We start from the raw sequence: 27,675 nt of genomic DNA on the forward strand, positions 1-27,675 counted from the left end.
TTGTCATTTATACCGCATTTACTACACTATTTATAAAGACATACTTAGATGGTGTTATTTAGGGTTTTTCAGATAACTATAGCCAAAATACACCGAACTGTCGTAACACTGATTATTTTTCTTTGCGAGCTGAACAAAGTGCTTCAGCGGAACCACCACTGCGTCACACTCTCGCCCTCTGGTGACAGAACGAAGGAACATCAAACACAGTGTGATTCTTCGTCATGAGAACAAAACGTCCTTAAAACGTACGGAATGTACACAAGCAGCCGTGGTTTGTTACAAGACCTATTTACTACAGACGTCATTAAGTCTTGCTGTGGTAACACTTTGTTTTACCTGTACTCTCTGATAAATAACACATTATCAAAAACATTATGCACAAACAAAATGCTCACATAAATGAAAGACAAATATTACCTGACTAAATATAAACAACTTACAACTGTATCACATGAAACTAGGCACATGCGTTTTCATCACTTTAGTTTAATCAAGGAATATCTGTTAATTCCTACCTCATATGAAAACATCTTAGTGACTGAATGATAAAATGCGACTAGAGTTAGCTAGATCATTTAAGACAAGATTTGAGGACTGTGCAATGGGAATGTTCCTGTGAAATCCTGTTTCATACAATACACCACAGGGTGAGTGATATTGACCTCAAGAGTAAACTACTTGTTTAAAATGACTATTAAATGCATTTGCACCATGCATTTAAATAATAGGAGCAAATAATATGTGGTATGTGCAGCAGTTCTATTATGGTGTTCAAAAGGCCACTTACAAAACAGATTCTTCACTATTTTGAATTTATTGCTAGACATTTTATTTTAGTGTTAATTCCATACTTGTATTTGACATTTGCTAACAATAAGGATGAATGAAAATGACCTCACTATGCACTTAATATGTGTGCTGGTATACCGTCCTCTAAAAAGTAGGACTTTATTGATTAGTTTGATTTCTCCTCTCAGATGATGATTATCTATTTATATGAATCTTCTTTTCCGTGTCTATGGGTCAGATGCTGAGTGTGGTGTAATTATACACACATGGTACGTCTTCTACACCTCCCAGTGCTTTAGTCTTCTCGTCTCTCTACTGCCCATGTTGTTACCATCAGTCGTCAAGGACAACAGGATCCATGGCAACAGGTCTCTAGGAGCAGTGGCCTCAACCAGCAAATGACATCATCCTCCTTCACAATATCCTTTCTTCACTCTCTCTGACCAGAGACAGGCCATCAGACCTTTAGAGTGTAACACCATGTTTATGTTTATACTCGGTGGGAGCTTTTTGGATCACATCTCTCACACACACACTCCTAAAAAACAATAGTCTGGCTCAAAGGGCTGGGTACATGCGAATTTTTTAGAGCTCCAAATGCAAAAGCTGCAAATGCAGGTTCATGCTGACCAAGATGAGATGACATCCATGTTCCTTTTCAGCTCTTGACTGCATTCTCTTCAGAAAACATTTCCAACACAGTCTCTCATCCGATCCCCATCTGCAGACGTTCAAAGCACTAGGTAGTTTACAAAATGTTACACATGCTGCATCAAATTACACATGTCCACCAGAGATGGACTCAAAATCAAAAAGATGGTCTCGAAACCACAGTTACATAGTGCAGCTTAAATACGTGTTAGATATGGGAAAAAAACAGGTATGTCCGAAATATAGCAATGTTTCATTAATATTGTGTTATATACATGTTTTTTTTAATAGTGTTAAATATGCATAAATCAGTGAATGAATTGGAGCCTTTTTATTAACAGTGCTTAACAATGTCCTTATTATACAACACTGGGCACAGTCAAATAAATAGTTCAGCCCATTGGCACTTGGAGGGGCATTTAAGAGGGCCAAAGCCAATCACACTCTGGGGTGTTGTAGGGGCAGTGCACCCGTGAAGCTCTTTAAGACATGTCCCTGTTTGGTCCACGTCCAGGTGTGGTAGTGACCAAAGATGTTCATTAGAATGTTCCATGCATTGTGGGAGAATGTAGTGCCTTCAAATGGGCACAGAACTTAAAGACCATAAAAATGTAACAAGATTATCACTCGACACAGAGACATTTTACTTGAAGAAAAGTTAGAAAATAAATCTTACAAAACCTGAATGACTGTTTCAGGAAAAGTATTTCAGTCCAGATTAAGCTAAGGGTATTAAGATATAAAACTATATAATGCAATTTACACCAATGTCACCTGTTAAACAACTAAGAAGCAAAACAAGAGCGTGTGTATTCTGGTGCATCTAAGTTATATGATTGGCAGATAAGTATTAACCGAATTAATTCCAATAATACTAATAGATTTAAAAAAAAAAAAAAAGTCCATCAGCAGTAAAGAGAAACTTATATAATAAACGCTTTTCCCCCCAAGGTGCAACAAATTTTAATGACTTCAAATGTTTTAATGTTGATTTATAATATTTCTCCTGCAAAATACACTCAAGCGTCTGGGGAAAGGGACAAATGTCAAATTCACAACAAAAATAAGCTGTTCATTAGAATGTTCCATACAGAGGGGTTTAATACATGAAAACAATTCTGCAACTAGATTAATAACCACTGGAAACAAGACATTAATTTCACAATTTATAAAAAAAAAAAAAAAGAAAAAAAAAAAAGAAAAAAGAAAAAAAAATGTTTTGCACATTCAAAAACAGCAAAAAAGGACATGGGTTACAAATCAAGAGGCAGAAAGAAAAGTCTTTTACAATTTCCCATAACTGAATCACTAAATCACAAAAGCTGTGGCAATTAGGACATAAAAGTATATTAATCAACTGAGTTAAAGTATTGAATTTTTTTGTTGGTTTTACTGTATTTTTTTAAATATATATTTATATACGTATTTAAGAATATACTGCAAAAATCACAACTGATTCCCAACAAACAAAGCTGCACAATAAACCATTATTAATGATGAATAAAGGCACACATAACAGACAGGCTGCACATGAAGCTATCTTACAGGGTTTTGCAGTGCTTTTCAGGAAAACGGCACATTTTTTTTGCTCCACTAATCCCACATCCTGCTCAATGCCCTCAAGACTGCCACTAGACGGCAGCACACCGGATGGCTATTTAGGCAACAGCAGTAAATAGTCAGTGCACCCAGGACCATGTTTAGTATGAGAGGATCATGGTGTTTAAGCCTTAAAGATGCAGACAGCTCAAAATCTATCTCTTCCATCACAATCTCTCAGTGCTACCTGAAAGATTCCCATTCTTCATTTTGCAAAGCTCAACACTAAGTACTCTGCTGCTCTTTGTGTGGTGCAAAACTTGAATCCTGTTCACTTGTCACCAATACCTAGTTTATCAGTCTCCAGATGCAAACGTAACGCTCACATTGTAGGCAAGAAAGCAGAGCACTGATTGGCATTTAGTAAAGAGGAGGTTCTTTGTGTTTTCCTGTAGTGAAAATATACATGGCTAGATGCCATCTCAACTTCAAGCAGTCCTTTTTGTTTTACAACTTAACCTGACATCATGATTCTTCTGGCATTTTTTTTCTTAAAATCTCCAAAATAACGAACATGGCTGGATAAATTTTCTTTTATAATGTACAAGCAAAATGCATCTTATATAGTAAAAGGTGGGAACATGAAAGATCAGGTATAACCAAAAAAAAAACCTGAGAATTCTAATGCAGAATCTCCAACAGTGTGGCACTTCCATTTTCTTTGTATAGAAAGCTTTAACAGTCATGCAAGGACACAGTCTTATTTATATAGAAGGCAAGAGAGACAAGTGAGGGAAGGGCACACTGGAAAAAAAAAAGCAAGAGAATGAAAAATATATAACAGAAAAAAAATGACAAGGAGGCACTGTACTTTAGGTCTTGTTCAAGAAGTGATTCAGTAATAACCTTTTTAAATTGTATGGAGTCAGATGAAGCCACAAATTAGCTTAAAAATTCTACACCTCTCCAACCCACACAAACATACCTGCGCATGTCTTTTCCATTAGAAGTTTTTAATTCATAGCTAACCAGTGGTCTGCAGGCAGCAAAGGCTAAGCCCTGCCTTATACGTCTATCCCTATTAACAAAATAGACACATATGGTACACGTTAATCCAAGGGTCAAAATAACCTCAAAGCAGTCATTTCTTTGGTGCTTGAGTTCATATGATTTATTTTACTACTGCAACCAGGCTAGATTTTTGTGAGTCAGGGATTTTGTAAAGTTCTGCTAACCTAATCTAATTTAAAACTATAGACAAGTAAATGGTAGTCAGTTCTGTTCAAGATGCTTTTCAACAGCCCAGACGGCAAGAATCATGCATCATGCAGGAACTCTTATTATACACTTAAAAAAAAAAGTAATACATTAAGAATAAAAATAAAAATATATTTTCAGTTCTATTCAATGAGCACGTGGCATGTACTGGTAGTGAAGTTAATTAAAAGCCTACAAATGGCACCTTGGCAAATTGGGACATGTGCGCTTTGAGGAAATTCAAGACGCACCCTGGGGATAAATGGGTGTCCACTGCATATATGCAACGGTAACAGAGGTAAGAGCCCTAAGTCTCTCCCTGCATTAAGTTTGGCATCAAAGGGACGTAGGAAATGGCTTTAGAGATGCTTTACCGAAAAGCAGTTTTGTAAGAGTAAGATCAATGCAAAGCTTAGAATAGAAGATAGCAAAGCAGTTATACAATCACAGACTTTTTACTGAAGCATAAGACAAAACATGACCAGGACTGAGGGTTTGTCTGAAGTAAAAACCATCCACAATCCTCTGGTCAACCTGCAGCCTATTCTCCTCCTGCCCACATACATACCCTTATTTAATTCAAATCTCACAAGATGTAAGGGAAATGTATCAAGTGGGTAAAAGGAGTGGATACAAGGATATAATTCCATCTCCAAATGGTGGATCTAGGGCTAAAAAGGAGATAACAACTGATAATTGTCGTTTTGGGGTTCAGCAAGTAGAAGAGGTTGATGATGATGATGAAGACCGAGAAGAGACAAAAGTGCCAGCACGACCAAATCCAGAGCGACATCTATAAAAAGGAAGGAAACAGACACCCTTTATCACTGTACTTAACATGGCATTAATCCCCTTAATGTCCATATGTGAAGGTACTTTCTTAATCACAGTTTATCTGAGCAGGAAAGTACTACAAATAATGCAATAAGTTATGTAGTTGGGAATAAGTAAATGCAGTGGCTGCCACATACTAGCCTATTAGTTTTAAGGCATAAACATGAGCGCAATTTAAGCGCAAATTGTGGTATATACACATCAACTGTACTAATACCATTCTCTCTCTCTTGATTCAAGTGCATCTCCATCCTCACTGGTTTGTAATCTGGGTGTCATCCTTGACTAGACTCTTTCACTTAGTGCTCACATCAGTTCTACAGTTAAAACATCACAGTTTAATCTGCATAATATTGCCAAAATTAGGCCTTCTCTCTTGCAGTCTGTTGCTGAAAGTCTTATTCATGCCTTCATCTTCACCTGCTTCGACTACTGCAAAACTCTGTTCTTTGGCATCAGATCTTCTGTACACAGATTTCAGATGATTCAGATGGTGCACTCGCTCTCACCAACACATTACACCTGTTCTAAAACATCTTTACTGGCTTCCCATAAAACACCAGATTCAATTTAAAATACTCCTTCTCACTTACCAAGCTCTTAATAACCTTGCTCCTTTAAACCTGTCCGATCTTCTCCATCCTTACAAACCCACTCACACTCTCAGGTTATTCTCAGCCAAGCTGCTTACTGTTCCTCCCTCCAATGATGATCATGCATTTTGTAGATCTGTTCTGTGACTCTTAGAACTCTCATCAGCCTCTGGTCCAACATTCTCCAGGTTTCTCTATTTTCAAATCAAACTTCAAAAAATCTCTTTTCTCCCTTGCTTATAATATTCCGCAAACTTAAATTATTCATGCTTGTTCTGTACTGTGTCTGTTAATGTTCTACATACTATATTTGCTTTGTTTTATGTCTGTCAAAATTTTCTATGTACTGACTATTTTAAGTGTCAGTTCTTGAAACGCACTTTATAAATATAACGCATTATTATTATAATTACCTGTAGTAATTTATGCTCTGTAGCCTGGTTGGAAGCGTGCCGTTTCTTTAAAGATCAGCTCCTTGAGAGTCTCTTTTGGCAGGTCATCCAGCTCCATGTCAAATTTAAATGGAGCCTCAGCAACTGGCTGTTCAACAAACAACACTGTGGTTAAACAATAGATTACACATTTATTTTTCAAAACATATTGCAAATGATATTTCTGGACATTAGTGACTGATGTCAAGTCCAAGATAAGTGGATCAGTTTCTAAAAAAAAAAATTAAAATAAATAAATAAATCTTAATATTCACAGGGAGCAGACTATGTTTTTGGAATTTATAAACAAATCAAGGCAATGTTTGTTCTGTCTGTTGCTGATTCTGTCAAAAGTTGCGTAGAAAACACTCAGCTCACCTCATCAGTGGGGTCATAGTACTGCTCCAGGTAAGGGTGGGCCAGAGCCTCCTCCACCTCAATCCTCTTATGGGGGTTAAAGGTCAACATCTTATCCAAAAGGTCCAAAGCTACAGGTTAAACAGCACAGAATCATAAAATCTTTGTACAAAAACAGAAAAAATTATATGTAACATGCTACTTGATTATACTGGATTTTCTTGTTGAAAAAAACAAAAAAACAAAAACACTATCTTTTGCACCACAAAACTCAAACACTTTTATCAACTGCAGAAAAAAATAGAAGTGAAATCTGACCTTTAGGGTCAGCATTAGGAAAGAGGCGATTCCAGGGCACTTTGCAGCGCAGTGGCAGAGACAGCAGGTAATTTCTGGCTTTAATGTTAATGATGCAGTTCAGATCTTCCTGTGAGGGAGAACCAAGGATACCTAATAGAGGAAGAATATAAAAAAAGAGAGAAGAAAATAATGATGGAAAACAACAAGTGAAGACAAAACAAAGAGAGAATGGAAAAACAGTAAAGTGTATGAATATAGGGAAAAATATGTTAAAGAGGAAAAAAAGCAAAAAAATTGCATCATTTGGCAGACAGCCCAATGAACAAAAGTTAGCAAGAACTTCTCTATTCTGTTTCCTGAGATTCAGTTTTTCATTGCAAGACTTCCTTAAATTTCAATGCCAACATCAACACTAAAAAGACAACACCTACATCAGTTATTCACAGCTACTTGTGCTGAAACCAGAAGCATACAATACGAAGTGTACACGCATTTCCTACATCTAACACTGAGGCCATGTGACACACCATCTGACTGATAATAGTGGCAATTTTATAAATTTAAGAAAAAAAATACTACTAAAAAAAAAAAAATCACCTTATTTAAGTAGAGCAAATTTTCATGTGAGTTTTTAAACTGGGGTTGGTTCAAAGCTTCGTGCAACTATTTGTCTTGGGGCAAAACTTGTAGCTTCTTACAACTAGTATTGAGACTAGTATAAAAAAAACCAGCCTAAGGCGATCCCTTTGCCTTACAAATAAAGCTGCAAAATGTTTTCTGCTGGGAGAGTACATCCATAACATAGTACCAGCCATGAGATTTTCTAGCACAACACACATTGTTTCCCAGGATAGAAGCTTATTAGGGGAGAGATGGCACTACTGTGGCCAGTTTGACTCACAAAGACAGGCACAGAAATAAGGAAATGAGGTGGCTATCAACAGGGAAACATCTGCTCTTCTAGGCCATTCAAAAGCAGACCTTGAATAGGGTGTGTGTGTGTTTGCATGTGACAGTTCATAGCTATAAAAAAAATTACTACACAAAAGATTAAAACAGGAAATAATGGAGGGCGCCATTATTAAGTAATCTATTGATTATTTTGACAACAAATTGTCAGCGATCAGTGGTATCATAAAATGACAATGCGTATTGCTTTGCAAGTTTACTCATTTTCCCAGAATTTGAGTCTACTGTTAACACAGAAGGACAAGTAGGCTAAAATATTTTTCTTAAAATATATCACACACACCCAATCAACAGAACCTTAAACAGAGAGAGGCAGAGTATAGCACTGAATCTGATACACTTTGAAGATCTTTACAGGAAACAACGTTTCAGCCTTTTTTGCAGATAACTATCAAATGCTGATCAGGCTTGTGCTGCATGACCACAAGGTATCGAATTTCAAACTTAGCGAGATATTCTGAGCACTGCAGAACTCTCACTTTTCTCTTCTTCTCACAATAAATATGGAGGCTATATGTGTGGTAGCAATGTTAAACATTATACACATTTTATAATGCAAATTATTTGTTTTATATATTATTCCATTGGATAATTACTGCATGGGTAATTATGATTCAGCTGGCCACAAATCATGTAACCGTAACTGATGCAGCGTGTACGTTCTCATTTGTTAAACAACCAGTTAAATCCAGTTAAGAACTGTCCAACACATTATGAAAAAGTGGGGAAACATCATCTTCAAGGAAGGAATGTGGTTGGAAAAAAATTCTTGAATGACTTGTGACTGATGATTACTTAAACCTTTGGTGAAATGAAATTGTAGAAAATCAACAGTGGAACTCTCTGGACATATTTGCTTAAAGATTGGACCCTGGAGCAATGGACAGGGTGATTTACCCTGTTCCAGAGTGATGGACTCATCAGGGTATGAAGAGAGGTGGCTGAAGTGATACACCCATCATGTCTAGTGCCTACCATTCAAGCCTGTGGGGGCAGTGCTACGATCTGGGGTTGCTGCAGTTAGTCGGGTCTAGGTTCAGCAACGTTATGTTCTCAAAGAATGAGGTCAACTGACTACCTGAATATACTGAATGACCATGGTATTCCATCAGTGAGTGGTTCAGGAGATGAGAGATAATTTTCACGCATGTATTGGCCACCAAGCAGCCCAGACCTGAACCCCATTGAGAATCTTTGGGATGTGCTGGAGAAGAAAGTGGTCCAAAAATCCCATCATCAATATGAGATACTGGGGAAAAATTAATGCAACCCTGGACAGAAATAAATGTTGTGACATAGCTTGTGGAAACAATGCTACAGCGAATGCGTGCCTTAATCAAAGCTAAAGAAATATTAACTCCAACAAAATATTAGTGAGAGACATTTTCTTGGCCAGGCAGTACGTGTGTGTATATATACATACATATTTACACACAAATTTATATATATATATATATATATATATATATATATATATATATATATATATATATATATATATATATATATATATATATATATATATATATATATATATATATATATATATATATATATATATAGTACCCCAGAAAACCTACCTAATATGTGGTTCAGCTGGTCCAGATAGTGCTTTCCAGGAAATATCGGTCTGTTTGAGAGCATTTCTGCCAGAATGCATCCAACAGACCAGATGTCAATGGACTTGGTGTAACCCTGTAAGAAAAACAATCAATTTAAACATTTCCAGCAATACTGAGCAAGGTCAAGGAGCTTGTCATCGATGACTGATTCATGTGACTTTATAAACAAGAAGAGGAGGCTAAATATTTATTACATTAGGGACTGAAACATTCTGTCCAAAGATGGATTTCTGACCAAGGATTTTCAAAAGTTCAAAACTACTTATATTTTCCATAATTTCTGTCCATAATTTAGGATTTAAACAAATTAAGAATTTATCATGTTAACCACTGGTTACTGACTTAAACACCAATATTTCATTATGCACATCAAATACAGGTGATGGTCACAAAATTACAATATCATAAAAAAGTTGATTTTTTTCAGTAATTTCATTAAAAACGTGAAATTTTATTATGCTCATTCATTACACACAGAATGATATATTTCAAGTGTTTATTTCTTTTAATTTGATGATTATAACTGACAGCTAATGAAAACCCCAAATCCAGTATCTCAGAAAATTAGAATATTGTGAAAAGGTTAAATATTGAAGACACCTGGTGCCACACTCTAATCAGTTAATTAACTCAAAACACCTGCAAAGGCCTTTACGTGGTATCTCAGTCTAGTTCTGTAGGCTACACAATCATGGGGAAGACTGCTGACTTGACAGTTGTCCAAAAGATGACCACTGACACCCTACGCAAGCACAGCAAGACACAAAAAGTCATTGCTAAAGAGGCTGGCTGTTCACAGAGTTCTGTGTTCAAGCACATTAATAGAGACACTTCGGCCACCTCTCTTCATGCCCATCACTCTGGAACAGGGTAAATCTGGACTCATCAGGCCACATGACCCTCTTCCATTAATCCAGAGCCCAAAGAATAATATAAATTTTCACATTTGAATGGAATTACTGAAATAAATCAACTTTTTTTATGATATTGTAATACAGGTGCTGGTCATAAAATTAGAAAAGTGGGCCTTTCATAAGATTTTTTCAGACAACTTAATGACCAGCAACATTTGTGGCAATTAGATTTAAACATACTACTCTGCTTCCATCATTCTTTTTCCGATCTTTTTTTATTTTTTAAAGCAATGGCATAATTTTAAATTATTTTTATAAAAGTATCTTGCCTTTGAGTTGAGCATGATCTCTGGTGCACGGTACCAGCGTGTGGCTACATACTCTGTGAGAAAACCGGTGTGGTCATGGTCTGGGTCAGCTACACGGGCGAGCCCAAAATCACAGATCTGCAAGAATATACAGAAAAAAAAAGTAGCACATTAAAATAGTAACACATCAGTGGTTTTGGTACTTAAATTTTCTTTAATAGAAAATTAAAGAAATAAACACTCCAAACTTAGGATATGAGATTAAAAAGACCAAAATAATTGTTTTTTCATGATTTTTCTAAACAATCTTGTTTTTGTTTTTTTTAACAAGTATTTGTTAATAAAGCTCTACCAAAATTGTCACTTGTATTACTTTGCCACCTGTGGTCAGGTGATAACATAATTTTCCACCACTTTGCATTACATGTAGGACAATCAGATTCTGTGAACAGATACAATTGTTGTACAAGCAGTGAATAAAAGTGCTGAAATATACAATCGAGGCAAACCTCTGAAGCTGTGCACAGTAGTCTGCATCTGGTTTATATTCTCTGAAGATTTCCTCTTGGAGATTTGATGTTTTTAAAATCAATACTACCTCATCCAGTGGTAAACAAAATGTTTTAAAACAAGACTTTTTTTGTTGTTCCACATTTCAAATATAAATATTTCTAGCACGTTTCCTATATTTAACAAACACATGCAGTTGAATTGTCACAATAACATGACATCTTCCACCAAAATAATTCATTTGAAAAACCTTACAGGTTAATGTAGCATATTTTAAATAGCAGCCAAAAATGTGTAGTGTTGTTTCATGTGGTAAAATTCATATTTTGGCTATTTTATAAATTTATGTCTGATAATCAACCAATATACGAGAGCAACAACGTGCATACAGTAAAATCCAACAGACCTGGAACAACAACATTTACCACAGGGAGGGGGGGGTGATTTTGTGTATAATATAATAAAAAAAAAAAATTCAAAAGCTTTTGCTGAGTCCAAATATGAGTGTAATGCAGACTGAAGAATTAAACATGAACTGAGATGTGCAACTTGTGCACCTTAAGGTCGCAGGTGGTGTTAAGCAGCAGATTGGAGGGCTTTAGGTCTCTGTGAAGGACGTTGGCTGAGTGGATGTACTTCAGCCCGCGCAGGATCTGGTACAGGAAGTAGCAGATGTGATCATTGCTTAGGTGCTGTGTCTTCAGCAGCTTGTACAGGTCAGTTTCCATCAGGTCCTGTACAATATAGCTAGAGCACACTTGTGTCAAGGACTTGTATCTTTGTTTTTAGTGTTATATAATTGCCTTCCCTTCTAAACAAGCAAATATGACACAATTCAAACATCAAGTATTACTTAAAATGGGCCAAAAAAATTAAATAAAAATATAGCTTAGTGTTTAAATGTACAGATAATAATAAATGTAATAATAATAATAATAATGTATCATATCTATCTGCTGCTTCATTTGTTAACCTACAAGAGACACTGATTCTCATGGGTTACCAAAATGAATTTAAGCTTCTACAAAATCATATTGCAGTAAAGAATCTACCACCAATCTTACAAAATACACACTAGGACTGTTTCATTGCAGAATTACATTTCATGCAATTTCAGCTGCCATCCCACACTCTGAATGTGTAAATTCAGCCAAAAAAAATTCTCTGCGGGGCTGTTGAGGAGGGGGCGGAATTTGGTGTTTTAAGCTGCTGCTGCCTGAGCATAAAGCTTGAGAATATCTGATGCTACAGAACTGAAAAGTCTGCCAGTGACCCTGCTGAACGCCTACTGACTATTGATTTCTGTGCTAAAATTAACTCTTTACTATGGTGTCCACTGCCTACTCATCCACTATGCTGTGTAGAGAGAGACAACTGGGTTTCAAAGCCAAAAGTCAGACAGCTTGTTGAAACCCAAGCATGCAGATATCGGTTGAACAGCCAAGATCTCGATATTTATCACAATATTAACGTTTAGTCACACTGTGACAAAGGATATCCTTCTAAAAATATAGATTGAATACACATTATATGTAAAACACACACACACAAAAAATCAGTGAAGGATGTTCTTTGTCATAGCACGTATATATGTGTGTGTGCGTATGTCACAATGAAAGAAAGATTTCACTGGAACAATAACATTTTCTTACCACATAAAAGTAATATCTATGTCTCATGTCATGAAAACTTTTAGGGCATTACAACCTCAAGTGTTTAAAGAAGCAGAAATAGTAGAAATATATATTAAGAAGAGTTTCAAATAATAAATAAATAAATAAATAAATAAACACTCCCAAGTGCTGAACTGTAAACATACTGCACTTGACACATTAGAAGGCTTAGAACCATGCTTGTAACAGTGGGAAAGCTAGAATGTTTTCAGGTTTGCATTTTAATTCATTCATTGTCTGTAACCGTTTATCCAGCCTGATATATGGTATTTGATCCCATTAAAAATGCACAACCAGAGAAAATTTAATGTGAAGATAACCTTGTCATGCAAAGAAAAGTGTTCTCGAAAACATTTTTAGGAACAAAAATATACTTTGACTGAAGACAAACTGACCTTGTGCAAAGGAATGTTTCTGAACAGGAGACTATAACATTTAATATATTTAATACATACACACAAGCACTTGAATTAAACCTATTATAGTCTTGTTTATGTTCTCAGGTTAATACTATCTCCTACATTAATTTACCGTAATAGCATGAGTATATGCACCTGATAGAATGCAGTGGCTGTGCTAACCGGGAATAGAAACGAACGCTTATTGATCTCTATTAACCAAAGCTAATCATCGTTATCGAGCAAAAATTAATAATGAAACAAACTGATATTGCTTTATCACCCAGCATCACAATCCTTACACAGTAAAAAATTGTGTGTGCATTGCTCACAATATGGAAATTTACACATTAATATACACATAAAACACAAATTACATTTTGAGTTTGTATAAGTACACCCTACCCCTAAAAACAAAAACACTTGTGTCTCCTAATCAGAGCCTGTCACAGAAAGGATACACATCTTTCATCTGGTCGATGGAGGGTGCACGGATGATGTCATTGATGCCAATGATGTTCTCATGCTTAAAGCGGAGCAAGATTTTGATCTCACGGAGAGTGCGCTGACAGTAGGTCTGATGTTCAAATGGACTGATCTTTTTTATGGCCACGCGCACATTATTATCTCGATCATATGCTGAACTGGAAAAAAGAAAATGGTAAGTAAAATTAATGTGTGTGAAAATGTCTGCCATTCACATTCTGATTGTTTAGGAAAGTAATAATTGCATCTAGAAAGTTGCAACCACAATTAAACAAACAGATAAACAGTTAAACCACATTTAAAAAATACACACAGGAATTTGGGTAGAACATTTTAAAGTTTTTATGCACAAACCATTTTTGAAAAAGCTTAACCTCATCTTGACTAGTTGAAATGTAATGTACTGGATGGATGCATGAATATTCCTTTAACATTGCTTAACTGAACTGCCTTTTTAGGCCAATGAGGTCTGCATCCTTTACAATGAGTCTTGTTCACATGTTAAAACAGCTTAGAATTGTTTATTTTCAGTTTTGGTAGAAATTAATCAGCATCTAAAAGAAAATTCTATTTTCATAAGCAAATATCCATGAATAACATGATGCTAAATCAAATGTCTAACAAAACAGGACCATTTACAGTCTTGCAAAGTTTGTACATTCCTTATCAATTACATAAAAAAGCTGACACTCCAATAAAAAAATAAAAATAAAAAAAAAAGTATATATATATATATATATATATTTTAGCACACCATTTTAATTTGTTGCTGTGTTTAACATACTGGAAAAACATCACTTTTGAAAAGACCACATTTTTACTCATTTGAAATAAGTTTGAGGGGTAAAAAACTAACTGTGCCTTTGCATCTCTAGAGGTGGATTCAGTACAGAGGATGTGAACTTTACATAAACCATGTAACATGACCAGGATTGCCCGTTTTGCATACGAGAGCATATCACATTTGAACATGGGACACAGCAGGATGAGCATTGAGTGTTCCTTTGTGTCCGATTAGGCTCTTGATACGTCCTGTAGAGATGTGGGCTGACGACAGCAGCTGCAGAAGACCTCAGAGGCCACAGAGGAAGCATGTACAACCCCTCTTCACCAGATCACCAGAAGAGTGGAGTTGTTCAAGATAGAATCTTACAAGGGCTGGAGTTAATCAAATTGCACAAATTTCTAAGTAAATGATAAAATTACACAAGATATTCACGCAAACTACAGCATTAAGCCAATTCCTGCATATAAAATTAGGAGCCCATCCACAAAATAATTAAGCTATCAATAATACTGTCTTCTACCATGGTATAAAATTGTCATGGGTGACAACAAAAATCCCACCCATAATTAAATGTGGGGAAAAGGGGTTTGTAGATTATAATTCTTCCTGAAAAGATTATTAAAAGGAAAGGTTATGAGGTTTATATACAGGCTCCTTATAACATTGGTATAAACCTTATTAAAGCACTAAAACAACTTAGTAATGGCATGACAACGCACATTGAGTGTATAAAATTTCCACAGTATACACTGCTATTTGAGTTATATTCTGTGTGGTTAGCAGAGTTTGAGTGTAATGAAAAATTACATGTTTATAGATGTATGCATTCTGAATGAAGGCAAATGTGTTGTTTTTAATTTAATCCATTTTAATTATGGGGTATTTTAATCAAAGGAATACCTTCTAAATATGTAATAGGTCACCAAAACAGTTGTGTTTACTGAAGATGAATTAATAACCATAGGGGGACTCATATTGGCTTAAACTAAATTCAGTGCTAACCACCTACTGTCAATGGCAAGCATAAATATTAATGTGAAGCTGTGCCAAAATAAAGAGTAAAAAAACAATCAGAATATACCTAGAATAATCATACTCATAGTTAGGATATTATTGATATAAACATTTATTTACTTAAACAAGTTTTCTGTTTGAAAATTTGTGTCCCTCATATAAAACACACAATGAAGAGCAGTGCAGGTAAAGCTCAGTTTGGACCACACAGCAGACTTTATTACAGTCCAAATACTTCAGACTTTGTTGCTATAGAGACACTCTGAAACTAACAGTAAACTAGATGAGCACACAAACACCCAATCACAGCTGACCTTCAGCTCTATCTCCTCTTTCTGCACTTAGTTTATCTCTATGAATTTCTCACAAGGTACCACCCTACTGGTTCCTTCCCATAACCCTTGAGATATTCCTACCATGCTACTGAAATTTAGCACAGACCTGCATCCAACCTAAAACACAAGTTATTAATACAAAAGCCAGAACACACTCATAATCAACTGTGTTTTTAATTCACCACTGTGTATATAGTTTTTTTCAAATTTCAACTGGAAGCAGTTACTAGTGAAGAGCGTTTAAGTTAATAAGTTACCATGTCACTTATTACACCTTCAGGAACTCCAAATGCAGGTAAAGATAAAAAATAAACACAGACATACATACATACAACTGGCTTGTTAAGATGCACTTTTGAAATTACTGCTGGTCAAAATGGCAGCATGTCATGGATTGTCCCAGCCACTGCAGAAACATTCTTCCAGTACCTCATTACCTCTGACAACTCACTACCTCACTCCTCTGACATTAGTACATACAAATACATTAGTAATATGCAATCTGCACAACTTACCTCAAATATAGATTTTATGACATTGTATTACACCATGCGGCAAAAAAAACTAAGCTGCATAATTCAGAGTAACTTGATTTCATATTAATTTCACTATAACAGGATAGTTGTTACAAGCATATAATTAATGTAAACACAAGCCATAAAGCTGCAGGGACAGTATGGGGCCAGCAGAGTGATTAGTGCTCCAAACTACTACAGCCAACACTGAAAACACTTCAGAATGAAGAGCCAGAAGAGATATCACTGAGAGAGAGAGAGAGAGAGAGAGAGAGAGAGATGGACAGGCAAGACTTTTGCAGAGAGGAGTTATGCAACACACTGTTGCCATGGCAATGCGGGGGGGGGGGGCACGGAGATGGGTTTGAATGTTGGTAGTGAATTTACACTGAGCTCAGACAATGGCCGATAAGTATTTGCTTTAAGTATTTGCTTTAAAAAGAGACCCAAGAAAGAAAATGAAAATTATTAAAAAGTTGTACCAACACAAGATAAATATTACACAAAAAACCAAGACTTTTCTGTAAATTCTCTAAAAACCTATTGTTATGTTTTCATGTTATATTTTAGTCTGAGAACAGACTTTAAAGCAAATGTGTTGAAATCCATTAACCTTGCAGACAGTCAGGAAAAGAAATTTTCAACTACTCATCCCTCCTTTTACCTTGTTCACAACTTATGTCCTGTGAGTATTTTTGCCTTATTCTGAGGCGTTCCAATTTCCAGTCAGATTCCATATACATCCCAATTCTTGCCCTAAGGCATTCATAGAAGTGTGCAGTTTGATGGTGTTGTCGAAAGATGAGCAAAAGGGGTGCGAGGGTTCAAGTGTTTAAGGGGACAGAGTTGAGGGCAGAATGGGATACTCGTGTTTATATTACTGCAGCTTAAATGCAAAACACATCAGCTTCCAGGCAAACTAGGCTCGAATTTACGGTGCTGTATTAATCGCTTCAACATAAATATGCTTAGAGTGGTTAAGATAACATAATACCTTATGACCCACAATCTTTTGAATTCCTGCTCTTTTACAAAATACAATTTTCTCGTCTCTTCCTATAACCCTCACTGGATACAGCTGTTAATGCTTTCACCACAGCATTTCTGTAAAACTTTACACTAAATATCCAGGTTGTTAAAGCCATCACACCAGAAAACGAGTTACTCAGGATGTTTATTAAACAAGTCGGTGACCTCCATTACACAGAGCACCATTTGATCAGACTTTTACTCAGAAATGTAAATATTTGTGCATAAATGTAGTTTCCAGCAATATCCGGTTTCTATATCTAGTACATATATCTTTCGTTTAATAACATTTTAAGGAGCTTGCATTTAGTAACTTTAATATGAACGGAAAAGCCTGATGATAATATGTTTACATTACTACAGTTAAACAGGGCTTCTCCCTTAACTTCAGCATTTTTAAAACATGACTCAAAGCTCATGGACCTTAATAAAAATTCTAGATACACTTAAAGGGCTAATGTCCCTTAGTTTTCCTCACTTCTCCCATTCTATATTTTCACTCTGATTGTTTCACAGCTGATTGTTAAGTCTTGCTACTGCCAGTGACAGTACGTTTTGCCTATTCTCTGGTGGTGTTGTATTCAATTGTAAATAATATTTTTGCACTTGCTGTATAGGGTGTGGCTGCCATTTTTTCAGGTTAAATTTGTTTACTGTGTTTTTACAGTTACAGAGTAAGGTGTACACTGTGTCTGTGTTTTGTCAGTGATTGCCCTGGAGTGTAGGTTTTGCTTGTTTTTTTTTTTGTTTTTTTTTGTCTGGGTCACTCCTGAAGTCTTTTCACTGGTTTATGTTGTACAAAAGCTGGGTCTTGAATGGTCAATGTCTGTACAAGTATGATAAGCCGCCCTCTAATTCACTTTTATTTTCATATTCTCTCTATTTTCTCTTTCTTCTTTTCATCCTCACACACATCTTCCAGTAAGATTGAATGGCCGTGGGCTGACGTCACTGGCAGAAGGGTTGTCATGGAGACTGGCACTATGGCAGAGTCTGGCATGAAGTTGTAGTCCTGGCAGCAGCCACCGAGCAAGCGCCCCACACTGAGTGAATGTGTGAGAGAGGGTGATTGTGTAAGTGAGAAAAAGCTTTGTACATTCGCGAATGCAGCCATTTGGCCAGTACAAAAATAAAAAAATAAAAAAAACACAAACATGCATGCAGCCAAACATGCGCATGCTCACACACACATCATGTGTTGGAAGGAGCATGACTGTTATACGTGTGTGCAACTGTATGTCCAAAATGGGCAAAGGCAAAGTCAGTCAAGTAAGAGGAGGCAAATTGTAAGAGACCAAATTGTGAAATTTTATTCACAAACACACCCATAGTATGTGCATTTTAACAAACACAGAGGAAAGGAGACACAAATAGAGACAGTGCTAATTCTAACTTAAGTGCCTCTCAATTTTTGCATCAGCACATATGACACCTGCTTCTGCACAGCTGGTAATGTGGCAACACCACTGAGAAGCCTGAGAAAATAAAAACTTGTTTTTACTAACAAACTTTCTTCTTTTTGAGATTTGGCCAGTCAAGCTACAGTTAATCTTATCTTTTTTGCAATTAAAAGCTATAACTTGCTACTTATAGTTATAACCATCAGGCACCAGCACAATATCAAAATCAGGCACTTTTTGATGGAAAGCGTTAAATTTTTGCATGACAACAACTACTATGTAAAGTTCTTAAAAGAATACATAGAAAGAAAACTAAAAGTAAATGATTCCCGATACCAATTTTGATACCACAACAAAAAAATAAACCAATGAAATGTCAACATAAATGCTTTTATTTAAAACATCTTTTTCCAGCAATAAAAAGTTACAGTTTAGTTAAATTTTGTTTACTGTTGTTTCTAAACAATTACTCTACCCCTTTAAATGCCAGACGTGTTGCAAGGTGGGAGCTTCACCCTGATTGGCTGGAGAGCAAGGCAACCTCCATCATACACTTCCTGTATTTAAATGGTCTCAGTGGGAGAAAGGCAGCTAGTGAAAGAAATCTAAGCTTTAAAAACATATTTATTGTCTTGAGTATTGTTTGTTTTGTGACCAGTGAAGAGTTTAGGTAGATGGTATAGTGCAGCACTAAATGATACCTGCCCAGTTATGGGAATAAAGGCTGAATTGGTGAAGGCTACTAATAGTATTGATAGATCATGTCTGCAAGGGAAGTAGAAACTGATATATAAACTGGATATCCATCTGTCTACAGACTTGTGTGATGTGTCATTGGAACATTGAGCGCCTAAGCTAAACGGGGTATCAAATTTTAATAGTTTTGGAATTTTTTTTGTTCTTTTTGTAAACCTTTTGCCAGTACTCATTACGCAAACATGAGGATTGCTAATGAACAGTTTGATGGAAAGACTCAAATTTGGTCTTGCTTTGAATGACAGCCTAAGGTAAGAGCTAGTATTAGAGGTGCACCGATTTTTTTATTTTTTGGGCACATACAATAACCAGTAATTAACACCATGGAGTAGCCGACACCGATATTAATAACCAATAATCTTCTCTTTTTGTAATTAAAGAAAATGTACATTGGATTAAAGCAAAACAATTTTTAATCATAGGTTATCATAGGAAAAGCTTTTTTAATATTTGTACATTTCTGTACTTGTACATTTTATCCTTTAAGTATATTAGCTGTAGTTCATTTATATTTTTATCAAAGATTTACTGCTGGTTCCACATGAATGGTTTCTAGAGGGTCACCAATTAGTGCAGTACCGGGTCTGTGTTGGAGTGCGAGGGAGAGAGTGTGTTTGAGCAGTTGTTTCTAATCATTTATCATCGTGTTCCAGTAACACACTCAGATGCTGAATTACTATTTTCATGTGTTTTATATAAGAGAAGCTCCTGTACTGTGGTGGTTGAGTGCATTTTCTGTCGTTTAACCTGCTGTGTGTGTGTGTTTACAACGCTATGTGTGTGTGCATGTGCTCTGAGCATCACTGACATTTTAAATTAGTTTTCACCATGGAGAAATTTAATCCAAGAATCTGATAAACGTGCACACGGCAGACATATTTGTGTATTTACAGGCGTCAGTGCATATGCATAAGCACAAAATAGACCACAAGTTATCGGTTGTAATATCGGCTAAAATTCCAATATCAGACCAATAATAATAACTAAAACAATTCACATATCAGCAAATAATACATTGGCCGTCAATATATCGTGCATCAGTAGCTGGTATGTTTTGAGTGAGAGTCATTTCTGGGCTCTTCAGGCTTCGTGACACAGCAGTTTTTTTTTGTTCGTTGGACTGAAACGCTAAATATTTCTATACACAAGTTGTTGGGGGTTTTTCAACCAGTCGCAACGAACCTGTTGTTTCCCCTGCGGATGGCATTCATTGTGTTGTTGTTATTGCTTTAGCTTTCTCGGCTTATTAGCGTGTAGGCTTATTATAGTGACCTTGTGTGTTCTGGAAGATCTGTGAAGCCTTTACTTCCTCCAGTTCCACAAGAAAACTGGACTGTATCGTTTTTAGAATTTTGGTATCAACTTGGTACTGAAGTATTGGTTCTTGTGACATCTCTAATATATACACACACATATATAAAAATATTTGACAGCCATAGATTCTTGAAGACTCCTCAAAACCACTATTAATTTGAAGATGATAACTGGCTTTCAGTTGTGCATCTGGAAGTATAGAATAATTTAATTAAAAAAATAAATAAATAAAAACAAACTCATTTATATTAACTTTTCAAACCAAAATATTTTACTGGCTAAAGATCAATGTTTAAATATTAATATTAAGGATGTAAATAACACCATAAAATCATTCTGAGGTTGAAGATATAAATTCCTGTACATAGCCTCTTGTTAGCAACTATTCTCATAATCCCCAATTTTCACCATATCACATAACCTAAGGCTATAACATCGCCCAAATATGTCTACTCAAAAACACAAGAAAAGGGAACCCACCTTTAACAGACTAACTGTCTCTATCCATTTTTCTACACTTACAATGGGACTAAACAAAACTGTACCTCATTTTACTACAGGGAATGATATTCATCTGTGGGGGAGATACAGAGATGCAAAACAGTCACAGTACCAAACTAAGTGTGCACATGTCTGTGTCTGTGTGTGAGTGAGAGAGAAAGAGAGAGAGCGCAAGAGAAAGTTCAAACAAGCTCATATGTAATGGGATCATCCGCAGGTATGGCTACGTACAGAAACGAGGCTTGATAAGAACACAAACAATTCTGGATTATTCTGTGTAGACTTTAACAAATGACTCAGATGTGGTTCACATACATGGTGTGAACATATAGTGAAACAAAAAAGGAATTTTAAAGTTACCAAAAAGTTTTGCATAAAAGTAGAAAATTTGTCATTTTATAAATCAATGTCATATTTAAATAAAGATGGTAGATGTAAGTTATAAGTCAGTGAAGGGAAATACATGCAGTAAGTTATAAAATACATATCCCAAGCTCTAGTTCTTCCTGTGATAAACAAATGACCTGTAAAATGCCAGAGGACAACATTACAATTTTTGTAGAAGGGCAATGGGTGCTCTGAATCATATGTAGTCAAAACATAATTGCAATATACATGCTTCAAACAAGTTAACATTTCTGTATATTTTACTGACAACTTTTGCATAATATGAAGTATAGAATTAACTACTATAGTTAATATACTATACTACACAACTGTTTTTTGCCCATTTTTTATTTTAATTTAATGTCAGGCACTCACTACATTTCTGGGGATAATACACTACATGACTCCAAACTCCAAACACACAACTCACGTTTCCTAAGAGACAGAGAAACACGGACCTATAACTCAATGCAGTTACTGTTTGCACTGCTATTTGTGTAGATCCACAAAGAAAACATCTTTGGTTCATAGATGGGAAAATAATGTTAGTGTGATATCTACAAATTGCAGAGGGAGCTGGAGATTTGTAGAATGGCACATACTTGGGACTATGTTCCACCTTAAGTGGTTCAGAATCATTAGCAGTAGTGCATCATTGGAATAGAAATTTAAATGCATGGAATAGAAATTTAAAGTTGATATAAAGGTTGTAATGATGTGTTTTGTGGCTCTGCGTGGCTCTTTTTTTCCATAGTTCTTCTGTTAAATCTGTTGTCTTCTGGAGAATGCCACTGCACGCATCTATGTTTACTTTCTGTGCTCTGTTCTCATTGGCTGTTGACAGGACTTGAGTTGGTGAAGAGTTTACATAACTCTATTACATACAAAGTGTTGTGTCAAGAAAAAAAAAATAAAGAAACATATTTGATATGCTGCAATTGGTGTGAAATGTGATTAGGAGGCCAAAAAAATTCAATCAGAGGCCCTCAGAGTACACGACTTTCCCCCAACTGACAACTGCGACTGCACTGAGTCTGCAGATTAGAGCAAACTAGCGCAGACACAGCTTGACTGGAAATCGGGCTTGTGCAACCCAATGTTTCTCCAATTATGACATCAAATTTGCAGACACTGGAATTGCGCACTTATCTAAGTATCTCCAATTACTGTCCTGGACCCATGTTTATGTGAGAGCACAAAGGTGGGGTTAAAGCATGTAAAAACAGATACAACAAAAATAGAGAAATGAGAGAACCAAGCAAACATGTGAGCCAAGAAATGAGAGAACAGAACATGGAAAAAGCACAGAAGGATGAGAACCCAACATGAAAACAAGAGCTTGTGTGTGCCTTGATTTTTGCTGCAGCTTGGGTTGCAGTGTGGCTCATAGTCTTTTAAAGGAACAAGAGCTGAAATAATTTTTTTTTGAAAAGGGCTGTTTATACAATAGGGAGAATGAAGCTGTTTTGAGCCTTGTGATATTGTGACCAAAGCACATTTCAGATAATTATTTAAAACCCCCGACCTGTGTTAGCTTGTAGAACATGGGCGAAATATGTCACTTTCAGCTCTTCTCTAGCTGGTATGAGACTGCTATGAGATAAACCTATGCCCAACAGTCAAATCTGCACTTTAGAACTAGACATGACATCACCAACAGCAGGCCCCTAGTTCAAACGAAACACAATGGAGACAAGCTGCAGAGCATGGACGCACACACATACACACACACAGTTACGGGAACCATCCGCCTCAGTGATTATGAACAACAAAACGGATTGCCCTCTTTCTGAACACTCACTTTCTCCTTTTGCCCAACTCCACCCCTCTAGCTTTTAACTCTTTCACTCTAAAGTGGAACTTTTTTTTTCCCTGATCCCATTTTCCCTTACTTCCTTCCTCCCTCAAAATCTCCTCTGACACTTTCCCTCCTTGTTGTCTCACACATGCATGTCTTAACATAAAGTAAATTCTCACTTCAGTCGTCTGCCGCATTTTGTGTGAAATGTGTACAAAAAAAAAAACAGTTTCAGTTTTAATTTCTTAGGTCAATTATTACTTTGACCCTTAAATAGTTAATTCAAATAATCACTGAAACTATATTACTATATAAAATCAATAATCACAACCTTAAATGCCAGATTACTAGTTAGCCACAACAGCTCTGGTTGATTATCTGGATTTGGATGAGGCAGAGGAAATGCGATCAGATTGAGTAGCCTAGGAGGACACTAAGGTTTCTTATTCTCCGGCAAATGCTGAAAACAGGATGGAAACTCCAGCAAAATTCCAGTAGCTGTCAAATGTCTGCAGGACTCGAGGGAAAAGGGGAGGGTTCTCTGAGGCTGTAACACTATAATTAAAGCTTGAAGGCTCACGCAGCCCACATGCATGTGAAAATAGATTCAGATTGCCATTAAGACCAATTTGGTCTACTTGAATACTTGTTTTGCTACAAGGACCTGACAGACACTATGCTCTGGTGTCTGTTAAAGTGTGACCACAAATGGCTGCTTTGCCCAATTGATGCCAGGAAGGCCTTTGGCCAAGTTCATACTGACTTCAGTGCTAGGGGTACACCATATTCTTCTAATTCTACATCATGCCATTTTAGGTCCTTACAGTCACCTTTGCATCTACAGAATGATGACATTCTAACAGAAGGACAAAAATAAATAAATAAATCAAAAAATAATTATTTGTTAAGTGAGATATTAGGCTCTCAGTCCTAATCATATTGTTGCATCACAAACCTTGTAACTAGACAGCATAGACAGTGTTCTATATATTTTCTATTCTATAACATTCATATGATTTAAAAAGTCTTTCTGACAGACTGCAATTCACTACAGATGTGTAGAGGGAGACCATAAAGAAAGACACTGCTTTTAAAGGATGTCAAAGCTGCAGCGGGTTAAAGCAGATTTTATGAAATGTACACATGATACATGTTACAATACATCAGACAATAAAGATTTACAGTTATTGCTATATCCTGATCTCTATAAGGAAATGAGAAATAACTACATTATTTCCTCAAAGTTGAGCCCACATAGCTTTGAAATTCAGCCAAGTCAACAATGGAGCTTGCTTCTTTTCAATTCAGGCTGGTACAGAGGCCACAGTAAACTGCAGCTTGTAGGCAAATACCATCAGACGGCTGGTTTACAGTCAGGCTGCTCCAAACAGCTCTGCTGATTCTGTGGTGTAGTGGGTGTAAAAGCTGCGCTCATTCATCACCCTCTGCATAAGAAGCCAGCTCTGGCCAATAATGAGATCACTGTCAAAGCCCAGTTTTTTTCACTGGTAGCAGATGGACAGCATCAAGCTCTCTGTGATCAGCTGGACTCACTGAGCGTTAGTGCAGAAATACCTAGGAGTACTATTTTTAAAAGTAACTGAGAGTTATGAGGTTTCACTGAAAATCATGTGTGAACAATAAGGAGAGCATGTTATAGGTATTGAGAAACTAATGCCATATTATAGATATTAGAGTGGAAATATTCACAATACCATATTCGAATGATACATTGCCCATGATAACATTGACATTACAACACTATAATTCTGTGATAACCAATATATTACAAGAAATTCATCTCTGACATATCATGATATGTCTCACTGATGAAGTTAAAATACTCCTAAACAGGCAAATATCAGGAAATATATATTTACCAATGTCAGATTCACAAAGTCTGTCAGCCAATATGTAAAAAATTACTACAAGGTGCATAGCTTAGCTTTATGTCTCTAACAAACACCCATGACTGCTGTCCACGTCCAAGTTGGTAATCATTCCAATGTAAAAATAGCCATAAACTGCCAGAAAGCAGAACTGTTCTGTGGTTTATTTTAAAAAGAAAATCAAATTCTTTGTCAATTTCATTTTTTTGCCTTGATTGTTGTTAAAGAGTGTATTGATAATGTATCTCAATACAAAGTGGTACGATATATTGCAGTATCCCATATTTTGTCCCACCCCTAACAGATATCATTAGTACATAAGGAACACTAAACAACTGCATAGTCCATTAAAAGAAAGTATGATGCAGCACAATAGGTGAAGTATCATTGCCATAAATTACAGACACTATTTTTCAAATGTGGCAATGTTTCTGTCATTGCCTGATCATGGTAATATATTTTTGCCATTTTACTTAACCCTAACATCATCAATGTATTGAACAGTACACTATAGACATGCTGCAAACAACACTTACAAGCAAGTGTGTATGTCCAACTGTTCATTACACATTAGTGTGTTCAGCTTTTCCTCATTTTAAACAAACAAACAAACAAACAAAAAACGTAAAATATGCATGGCTTGTCAGCTTTTCAGTGTGGAAATTTTAGTGTCCTCTCACATTTAGGTCTTCTACGTAAAAGTGAAACTGTGGATGAACACCTCTCATTTCCACCCATTGTGTTGAACCTTAGGCCATCAGCACCCACACATTTGTAGAGAGGACATGTATGCACTAACCCGCTGTTAACTTGACATCCTTGGCCAAGTGCTGTACTGACAATCAGACCATAACAACATTTCCAGCAAACTGAATGTACTCATCCAGAGAGCCATAAAGAAAAGAGACCAACTGCATTTGTGCATGTACTAATAGCTTTCCTACAGTCAACTATAAAAGGTAACCATGAAATAACTAACCACCCAAGATTACACAATAATCCTGCATTCTAATTACAACCATATCCTGCAACCACACGGAAGTAGCATTATCCAACCAAAGACACAGAAAAATGAGTGATGTCATAACATTAAAAAAAACACTCCTTTAATTTTGTATTATATTGGTGTAATTTCAACTAAGCTAATTGTTACAAAACTTACGGCTTTACTTACTCTATACTTACAAAGATACATCCCTATTAAAAGGTCCAATAGCAGAAGCAGGTTAATCAGAGATAAAAAAAAAGAATGACTGATACATAAACAAAGTCAAATAGACAAATAAACAAACATACAAACACACTCAGAAATATGAGATGTGATCAAAACCCAATGACCTTTTTTTTTTTGTGAACTGAAGGCTGTTGGTATATTACTTCAGGTCTTTAAACAAAACACATGAACAGGTTATTCCTAAATATAAAACGATAACCTTTTATATGCAGAATTTAAAAAACAAAACAAAAAATTCAATATTTTAATTGTAAATTACAACGGGAACTTTTGGCAGCTCAAATGCTGGGTGATATATTTCAGATTATATCAAATATAATCTGAAACAAACTGTTACTAGTAATAAATAGACAAACGCGTTTAATCACAATGATACAATGTCACATACCAGCAACCTGTTGTGATTACTGGTTCCTGTTACCACAGCTGAAAACACCGCGTTGTTTTACAATCCAGCATCTCACATCCAAACAGCCTCAACCCAAACTTAAATTCCAAAGACTGAAATATACAGTAGGTTCTTAATATCCGTTTGATTCCGATTAACATATCAAACGTTTCTTTGCACCGACTGGCTGTGGGAAAAGTGAACACGAATGAGATGTGTGCCCCCATCACACACTGAAACAGTCCGAATGTTTATATCTCAGCAACTGATCTGCGGGTAAAGTTTATAGAACCAGAGGATTTCTCCTTTAAACACTCAGTTTCAGTGCAGTCACTGAATGAATGGCTGGAAAGGAAGAAAAAGTGTGCACATGCTTTTAAAAATGGAGAGAAAGAACGAAGAACATACCAGACCATGCCGTAAGCGCCCTCCCCGATGTAGGAGAGGTTGGTGTACCGCGGGCCCACGTCGAAGGCCTGTCCGCGGACGAGCTCGCTGCCGCAGCCGAGGTTAGAGGCGCCTCCTCCGGCTTGAGCACACGCCGTCGCCATTACACAACCGAGCTCCTCCACTCAGTCTCACATAAACACAAACACACACTACAGCCCCACCGCTACTTTTTCTCTTTCTTTTACACACACACACCAAGCAAACAGAGAGCGGGACCTCGAAGACTAGAACAGATTATTTAGAGTAAAAATACACAAAACCTACAGCAGTGCTTGCCGTGGTACCGAGCCGCTCCGCAGAGTCC

The 27,675-nt window shown here is 36.3% G+C and overlaps 1 protein-coding gene across 1 annotated transcript; it reads right to left on the reverse strand.

Moving 5' to 3' along the window:
* Positions 1-1,770: 1,770 nt before the first annotated feature.
* LOC136676336 (mitogen-activated protein kinase 1) lies at positions 1,771-27,675 on the reverse strand. The gene is made up of 9 exons (XM_066653256.1): positions 27,330-27,675; positions 13,550-13,732; positions 11,575-11,764; positions 10,529-10,645; positions 9,304-9,418; positions 6,773-6,904; positions 6,476-6,585; positions 6,080-6,206; positions 1,771-5,032 (listed from the first exon to the last, which is right to left on the reverse strand). The coding sequence occupies exons 1-8, from the start codon at positions 27,470-27,472 to the stop codon at positions 6,090-6,092; spliced, it is 1,107 nt and encodes a 368-aa protein (XP_066509353.1). The 5' UTR covers positions 27,473-27,675; the 3' UTR covers positions 1,771-5,032; positions 6,080-6,089.

Source organism: Hoplias malabaricus, chromosome X2, assembly GCF_029633855.1.
Source record: "Hoplias malabaricus isolate fHopMal1 chromosome X2, fHopMal1.hap1, whole genome shotgun sequence".
In the NCBI taxonomy this organism is placed as follows: domain Eukaryota; kingdom Metazoa; phylum Chordata; class Actinopteri; order Characiformes; family Erythrinidae; genus Hoplias; species Hoplias malabaricus.